At 41.2% G+C, this 9127-nt stretch overlaps 1 protein-coding gene across 1 annotated transcript; it reads left to right on the top strand.

Annotated features, from left to right (window-relative positions):
- Nucleotides 1-540: 540 nt before the first annotated feature.
- On the top strand, nucleotides 541-7882 carry NIFK (nucleolar protein interacting with the FHA domain of MKI67). Its single transcript, XM_032225498.1, has 6 exons — nucleotides 541-685; nucleotides 786-914; nucleotides 2430-2538; nucleotides 4519-4730; nucleotides 5411-5488; nucleotides 7701-7882. Exons 1-6 carry the CDS (start codon nucleotides 575-577, stop codon nucleotides 7875-7877), a joined length of 816 nt encoding a protein of 271 aa, XP_032081389.1. The 5' UTR covers nucleotides 541-574; the 3' UTR covers nucleotides 7878-7882.
- Nucleotides 7883-9127: the final 1245 nt, after the last annotated feature.

Genomic DNA, 9127 nt, shown 5'->3' with positions numbered 1-9127 from the left:
CGTCCCGCCTCCGTTTGCCCTCGCCGAGCCAATAGAAAACGACGTTACGGAGGAGGCAGCCTATCGGAGAAGGGATAGGAATATGCAAAGCCAATCGCCGGGTCGTTTTCTCGGGCCTTTTCGCTTGGCCTCGGTCTGATAGGCTGAGACGGGGTCCCGCGTGCAAGGGGAAAAGTCGGCTGCAAGCGCCCGGGGACGGAGCTAAAGGGGGCGGGGCTAGAGTAAGGCTTTCTAGGAACAATGGCGGGATTTTCTCTCTCCCTTTCCAAGTGTTGGACTACAACTCCCGCCGCCACACTACGTTAATTTGACGCGATGGGGATTGTAGTCCCAATCAAAGGCGCTCGCTAGTTTAGAGGAAACTTTCAGGCGCTCTTCTTCCACTGTGGTCTGTTGCCAGTGCTAGGGTAAGAGGCTGCTGTTTCACGCTCTGATCAATAGGGGCCACTGCTCTCTTTCTGTGTCTCCTTGGAGAGTTTACACCAGCCCCTCCGGCGGAGCCGAAGAGGAAGTGACGCGAACGGAGTTCCGGTTTGCGGCGCAGGCGCGCTGCCGTCTTTCTCTCTGAAGCGTGATGGCGGCGAGCAACGTTGCGTCGGCAGCGACTCCCCTCCTGTCTCTGGACCCGGAGCGGCAGCGCGAGTTCCAGGCTGAAGTTCACCGGGTGCGCAAGGCGGCCTCCAAGGTAAGAAACGGAGGGGGGCCGTGGTGACTTCTTCCGCCGGGCGCTGGGAGAGAGGAACTTCCAAACGTCTGTTTACGCCACTCCTCGTTTTACCTCCCAGAATCAGAAGGTGAAACCGGGCGTCGTTTACGTGGGTCACCTCCCGAGAGGCCTCTACGAGGCTCAACTCCAGCAGTACTTCAGCCAGTTTGGGACAGTGACTCGGGTCCGCCTTTCGAGGAGTAAAAAGGTAAGCTTTGCTTCGGTGGTTATAATTCATTTAAGATTCACGTTTCTTAACAGCCCGTCTCATTTTTATATATTTATAAGTTAGTTTATAAGCTACTAACTTATGAACTGCATTGGCAAGAAAAGTCATAAAATGGGGTGAATCAGTTAACAGCAGAAACCTCGGGCTCAGTTGTGGTCGTTACTCGAGGACTAGCTGTATAAACTCAAGGTGGAGAACATAAAAAGCTCCTGCCATTTATTTTCCCCACAACGGCAACTCTGTGAGGTGGGTTGGGCTAAGAGAATAACTAGACCAAAGGCGGGACTAGAACTCACAGTCTCCCAGTGACTGGCCCAAAGTCATCCAGCCAGCTCTTATGTCTCAGGTGGGACTAGAACTCACGGGTCTCCTGATGATTGACCTAAAGTCACCTGGCTGATTTTCATGCCTAAGGTAACCTAGAACTCATATTTCATGGTTTCTAGGCCAGCACCTTGACCGCTGTACCAAATTGGCTTTTATGCCCTTAAGCTATGTATGTTGGTTGGGTGGCTATTCTGGAAAACTCAAGGGAAGTCCTATAAGAGTATTCAGCAATTATTTCCTCCACAACAACTGTGGATAGGTAGGTTTGAGAGAGAATGGCTGACTTAGAGTTATGCAAAGAGTTTCCATCACTTAGGGGGCAATGTTTAGTCACTCATTTCATATAGGTGATTCTGGATGGTGGACACAATTAAGAAGAAACCACATTGTGTCAGAGCAAGTAAAACAAAAGCCATTGAAGTAATTAGAACAATTACAAACTATATGTGGGAGAGTATATTTAGAGTTCTACATACAGTATAACCAATACAATACAATAATAGAATACAATAGCAGAGTTGGAAGGGACCTTGGAGATCTTCTAGTCCAACCCCCTGCCTAGGCAGGAAACCCGATACCATTTCAGACAAATGGCTATCCAACATCTCCTTAAAGACTTCCAGTGTTGGGGCATTCACAACTTCTGGAGGCAAGCTCTTCCACTGATTAATTGTTCTAACTGTCAGGAAATTTCTCCTCAGTTCTAAGTTGCTTCTAACCATTTTGCAGTTATGAGGCTGATTCTGATCTAGCCACTTAATCCAAGCCTTGTACTGCTTACTTTTCCAATGGCATTCCTCCTTACAGGCTTGGCATATTTTTAGGCTAGAAGCTACCAAACCTTTCTAATTTGAATTAACTTTAATGATACTAATGATGACAGCGCATATTGGTGATAACTAATATGCATTTTATAGGTCAGAAAAACTTTTTTGGAATATGATTGTTGCTAGGTGACTTTGGATCTGTTGTTCTCTCAGTGTAATACTTCACGGGGTGTTGTAAAACAAATTGGCAAAAAGACTGATTTATGTCCCGCCATGAGCTGCTGAAAAAGAGATAGAAATATATCTACTAATGGTAATAACAAAGCAAAAAGTAATCCTTCAGCTAAATTTATAAAAGTATTGTATTTTTTATAAACAGTTTTCTCCTTCTCTTTGATAGACAGGAGGTAGCAAAGGTTATGCTTTTGTGGAATTTGAGTATGATGAAATTGCAAAGATAGCTGCAGATACTATGAACAATTACCTTGTCCGTGAAAAGCTCTTGAAATGTAAGTATATCCCCGTTTGTTAAATGTAGCAGTTCCATGAAAGAGTCAGATGTTGAAAAAATACCCCACTAAACCTCCCCTTTTTTCCTTTACAAGTTCTCATTCTCTCATCTCCTTTTTTCCTAATCTGTGTGACCTTCAGAAATTGCAACTGCTCTTTTTTTTGTAAGGATTGTTATTCCCGGGTATATTTTACCTGCATAGTCCATATGATGGGGATGCACCTGTAAAGGACCCCCTCCTATCACAATGTGAAGGGAGGGGATGTAACAGAAAGTGTTTCCATGGGGATTCCTTTCTTTCGAACAATCTGCTCTAAAATGAGAGTAGCTGTCACTTTCATAATATTTTGAAGAGAAGGTACAACTTGACTATTTTTGAAAGGCCTTTGAGAATTGATTTGTGGCTACAAGCACCTTTATTACCCATATTAAATATTATATGTGTTGTATATTTTAGAGATATCCATTGCTTAGTCCTTTGGAATTGATGCCATAAATAAATAAATAACACAGTACAATTAAATCTTTTGCAATGAGATTAGGCATGGCTGTAGCTTTATTCTCCATTACATTGTCTGCTTTGAAATATAATCCATATCCCCAATATAGATTTTCCTTTTTTTACAGCTTACCCAACAAACAGTGATATATCAATATAGATACATTATATGTCTTGGTAGTTAGTTTTGAAAAAAGGACAAAATACTCTTCTTTCTCTCCCAAAGTAACGGGGGGAAATGGTTGAACTCCACACAGCATTTAAATCAAGTTGATCTTGCAGAAGTGTTTTATTGCTTTATCTGCTTGTACAGGTGCTTGGGAACAATATCAAATGAGTTTATTTCTTTATGGAAGTATTACATCCTCTCAATCTAGCCTGGGTGCAGAGGTTTACAAGGACAATAATAATACACTATGACAATATAGAAAAATAAAGTGCACTGTAATAATATAGTATGAAAGTAATCATATTTATTTAGTCAATTTGTATGGCAAGGGTTTTGGGGAGGAAATAATATTAAAATAAACAACAGTTGCGACCAAAACTTGAAATATATAGCATATGTGCAGAAGAGAAACATGATGCCTGCCTCAAGGGGAAGCAGTCATCCTACATATTTCTTTGTTTAGCTGAAGCCATAATGCATTGATATTCTGTCTTTAATGCCGTGTTTCCCCGAAAAGAAGATCTGGTCTTATTTTCTTTTGACCCTTGAAAAAAGCTAGGGCAGCCCCACCCAGCAGGATCCAGCTGCTGCCCATTTCTACAGCTCTTGCCACTTGCACGCCTAACCCCCGCCTTCCGTTTCACCATCAGAGGCCTTCTGGAAAGCCCTCTGCAACCAAGAAACAGGCTACGGATTAAAACGCATGGCGCGCCCTGACTTCCGTTTCGCCATCAGAGACCTTCCGGAAAACTCTCTGAAGTCAATAGCAGAGCTCCGGATCGATCCAGAGTTGTGTTATCAGCTACAGATGTCTTCCGGAAAGCCCTCTTTACTCGATAAAAGAGGTCCAGATCGATCCGGAGCTCTGTTATTGGGTTGCAGAGGGCTTTCCGGAAGGCTGTGACGGCAAAACGGATTTCGGGGGTGATGTGTACAAGCGGCTGCAGAAGAAGTGGCTGCAGAAAAAGACAAGGGAGGTGTGCGAGGCCTGGTAATAGGGCAGCTGTACCTCCCCATCCCCACCTTAGTTTAATTTTTACCTCACACTACCCTCTGTACCCCGGGACGGGTAGGGTCTTGATTGAGTCTAATTTTCGGGGTCGGGTTTAATTTAAGTGCATGCGTTCAAAAACATGATAGAGCTTCTTTTCAGAGTAGGTCTTCTTTTAGGGGAAACACCGTATATGGACTCGAGGGCAATTTTTTATTTCTGTTTAAAATATTTTTTGAGAGCGCAATTAAGGGGGAAGCTTTTGTAGTGGTCTTCCTCTGTTTCTCACGGCTGTTCTTTTCTTGGTTGCGTGTTACAGGTGAGTTTATGCCAGCAGAAAAAGTACATGAAAACCTCTTTAAAGGTTCTGAGCGGAAGTTCAGAAAGTCATCATATCCTGCCGTAAAACGCTACAACCGGACTCGAACAGCACAGGAAGAAGAAAAGATGGCTGAGAGGCTGTTGAAAAAGGAAAACAAGTTGCGAAAAAGGCTCGCTGAGAAAGGAATAGATTATGATTTCCCTGGATTTGTAAGTGAATGTTCTTTTTTTTTCCTGAATAATACTTAGTATAATGAGAAGAACGAGGCATAAACACAATTGTTGCATACTGACTGTAAATTTAACTGCCTTAAGTTAGAATACAAAGGGCATATTGTCACCAGACAATTGGAGACGTGAGATCATTTGACACATGATTTAGATAAAAGCTTGTGGCTCCCTATGGACTCAAAAGATTGGCCGCAGAGTTACCAGTGCTGGATTTTTAAACACAGGCGTGGATTTTTCCATCCCTGTCTACGTTTCTAGGATTTTAAAATGTAATGAAATCATAAAGTGTTTTGTATTCATTATATTATAAATATTAGGTAGGTAAAAGTAATTTAGTTTAAAACTAATTTGTTGGGGACATTCTGGATTTTTTTGTCTCGAATCTGGGTTTATTTGAGCATGAAATCTTGGAGGTTTTTTTTAGGAAACCCCATTGGCAACTCTGATTGGCAGCCGCTGACAACTTTCTTAAAAAGATACTTTGTCATGCAAAACGATATTGGTCTTTGTTTCACCCTGTTTTTAATGAAAACTCTTGTCCTGAGCTTCATAGCTTCAAGGCAAATTCAATATGCGAACTGTTTTGAAGATTATTAGTTAACATATTTATCATTATAGTTGAATTATGAGGTAACCTTAATGCTAAGATTCTTTCTTAGAGTGCTCTGATGCCTCCAATAAAGAAAAAGATGATTTCAAAATCAGATTCTAATGAAGATGCATCAGTGGATGATGAAGTAAGTGGAAGTTTGGGATTTTGAAATTGTCTGAATTATGATGGGCCTTTTTTATTTGAAGAAGGGAAAAATATTGGAATACAAATAGTCCTTGAATTACAACCATACTTGAGCCAAGAATTATGATGACAAGTTGTGCTGGTCATTAAGCAGGCCATATTACCATGCCCAGTTTTACAAACCATTTTTTGCGGTAATTAAGTAAACCCATTGTATCCAGTGGCGTTTATTTATTTATTTATTTGCAAAAATCAGAATTAAACGCCAATTTCTAAAAGAACAAGTCCTAAATTGTGATCATGTGACTACAAGATTCTGCATAGGTGGCCATAAATGTGGGCCAGTTGCCAAACACCCAAAATGTGATCACACGACTGCAGGGTGTGTGTGTATTGGAACTTCAAAATCAGGTCGTAAATAGCTCTGTTGTAACCTTGAACTTTGCAACTGGTCATAAATAGAGAACTACCTATATAGTAACAAATATTTGCACAATGGTGTTTCCTTGATCGGAAGGCCTTTATGCTGATCTTCATGCCTGCAAAGGGTTCATTTGAGAAATGATACAGACCACCAACGAAATTGTCATTTTTTTGCCTGTGATTTCAAAAGGGCTTCTGTGATATTAAAAGGTTAATAAAGTTACTTATTTCCTAACTCCTATTTCAACCCCTAACACTGAACATATGTTATACTGTCATACTTCGACACTCGACTGCTTTCCCAGCGTTTGTCTTTCTCTCAGTAGTTGATACACAAGGAAGAACTTGCTGGTGCCGGCTGCTTGTGACTTGCTAGCTGAAATAGCTTGTCACTTGGTTTTCTTGATACCTGTCAGTTTTCGTATATAGCTGGTCTTCCAGAACAAATTACTGATAAGGACCGAGGTATCACCGTATTATACTGTGTTTATCTAATTACTAAACAGTCCTATTAATAGTTCTGTTCTCCTCTGTTGCCTTTAACCACCTTCAGGTTAGTTGGCTTCTGTTGCTGCCAGCTGCTGCACTGAATGTTTGGTTTTTCAGTTTCTGGGTCCAGAGGAGGGAGGGAGGTGCTTTAAAAGCTGCTGGCTGGAGGCTGTCAGCATCTCTGCTGAGCCGTGAAGCTGATGGGCTCAGTTTACCTTTTCAGCTTGTCAGCTGTTGATCTGCTGAAGTCCAAGCTTGTTCCTCTTTGCTTGCTAAGCTAGCAGCTGCATCACTCCTTCGGCTGCAAATGCTTCCTCCCTGCTCTACCATGGGACTCAAATTGTCATCCTACACGTCCACAGTCGAGTGCTATCAGTATTTTCCTGTAGTATTTGGAAACCGGGTGTCATCCAGTGCTCTTCAGATTGCCTTGAAGTCTCAGAGAAGGGAAGGTTTCTGAAAGACTTTCCTTCTACGATGCCCTCTTAGGATGAAATCATTGACTGCTTTTTTTGTCCTTTTCCTGGGTATTCATTTTTTTTAATTGAAAATTTAAAAAGCTTTTACAAATATTTCCCTCCCCACCCGAACCCATCTCCTCCCCCCCCCCACTTCCCAGAGCAAATACAGGGTATAAATCTTTAACAATCATATTCTAAAATAAACTAGAAAAAAAAACTTTAGCATCATCTTTCACTTGTACTTTAACTCCTCTTTTGTTAAGCTAACTCTAAACAAATTATGTCATTCCTTGCTTCTTCAATCATAGGCTGTCTGGAGTTTCTTAGTCCCATATTTATTTTGAATATAGTCAATCCATCTTCTCCACTCCAGTTTATATTTCTCGTCTGAGTGATCCTTAAAATATGCTGATATTTTAGCCATCTCTGCTAGGTTTGTTAATTTTAATGTCCATTCTTGAATAGTAGGCAAATCTTCTTTCCCTGGGTATTCAGAAGGGACATATTTGGGAAGCTTGGATAACTTGGCTCATCCTATAGCATTATTTCCCATCTCTGTGCTGTATCATTTCCAAATAATACAGACTAAGGAATTTAGCCATGGAAAGAGGATATTGAATTAAATTTGGAATATTTTGGGGAAGTTGTTCTCAGTATTTTCTTCAGAAAGTTACTATGAATCAGTTTTTTGTCTTGTGTTGTCCAGATTATGACTGGTAGAAAGCTTTCCTGTTTCTGTCATTGCCAACAAAGATTTCAGTTTTTTGTGAAAATATACTTTTTAAAATTAGCTCGCAACGGTCCTTCTTAATCCAATCATTTTCTTCTCCACCTGTCCAGGATCCCACACCAGTGTGTACACCGACATTTTTGGAGCGCCGAAAATCTCAGCCAGAAGATGATGAAGATGCAGAAATAACTTTAAAATTACCACCTACGATTACAAAGCCTACCCTGCAAAAAAACAAAACGGCAAAATTACAGAAAAAGCGTGCAAATAAAAAATGTAAATCTTAACTTTGTCATAAGAGCATTTTTTTTTTTTTTTTACTACGCAAGATGTTTCTCAGTTCCAGGGAGAAGGTCCTGTATAAGTTCCCCAACCTTTCCAGCTTTGTTGGAGATGGGAAATGGAGGATGATCGTGACCCATCAAAACCGCGGTCCACTAAAGCGCGCCCGATTAAAGCGCGTATGTGACGTCATCAGCAGCGCGACAAATAAAATTAAAAATAAATTACAATTAAAATTAAATTAAAGCAAGCCAATTCACATAAAGGTAAGGGTTAGGGTTAGAGTTAGGGTTAGGTTTAGGGTTACGTTAAGCGTTAGGGTTAGGTTTAGGGTTAGGTTAAGGGTTAGCGTTAGGTTAAGGGTTAGGTTAGGTTAGGTTAGGGTTAGGTTTGGGGGGTTAGGGTAAGGTTTTCGCGTTAATTTTAAATTTACCGCTCAGCGTGCTGTTTTCGTCGCACTGTGATGACATCACGTACGCGCTTTCGTCTACCGCGGTTTTGTGGTGGAACCGGGATGATTACATGCGAGTGGCCAGCAAGTGCACCCACAGCTCCATTTGTGTGAGCAGTGTGCATGCACGCCGCTCACAAAAATGGAGCACGAGTGCACACATTCGGCTTGTGCAAGTGGGGATGGCCACTCGCCCAAGTAGTACAAATGAGTGTGGTGCCTTCTCAGGTGATCCTGAGCACACAGACAAAACCCCTGTGGCCTTAACAACCAACTGTCGGTCTGCAAAGGGTATATAAATCCTTCCATTCCCCACCATCCAGTCAGAGCTGAAGAAGCTTCTTGGATGAGAAGCAAAATGTCTTCAAAGAAAAAACAGAAAGTCCAGTTGCCTCTTGAAAAAGCACCTTTGAGACAGGAGTCACTAACGTTCTAAGAACTTTCTTCATCCATTGGCTCTTCTCCCCACCAATAATCTTCCTAAGCTTTGATTTTTAGACCAAATTCTTAGTTCAGCCCTAAACTGTCTAAAAGTCATTCTTTTACATAGCCCTACATCTCATTAAACATAGGCTCCACTGCTACAGAAATATTTTTAGATACAGATTTTTAACCCTTTAAAATGGAACTAATTAATATCAAAGGTGTCATAAATGATTCCATGTCTTTCTTTCGCGGGAAAGTTTGTGGATGGACTTCGATGAGAGAGAGAATATACAGAATATTTGGGGAAAACATCATCTCTACTTCAAATTGAGAATAAATTGAATCAAAATCAAAAGCCTTGAATGATGTGCATTAGAA

This window comes from Thamnophis elegans, chromosome 10, assembly GCF_009769535.1.
Source record: "Thamnophis elegans isolate rThaEle1 chromosome 10, rThaEle1.pri, whole genome shotgun sequence".
NCBI lineage: Eukaryota > Metazoa > Chordata > Lepidosauria > Squamata > Colubridae > Thamnophis > Thamnophis elegans.
The sequence above is the reverse complement of the archived record's forward strand: the minus strand, read 5'-3'. Positions and strand labels throughout refer to the sequence as shown.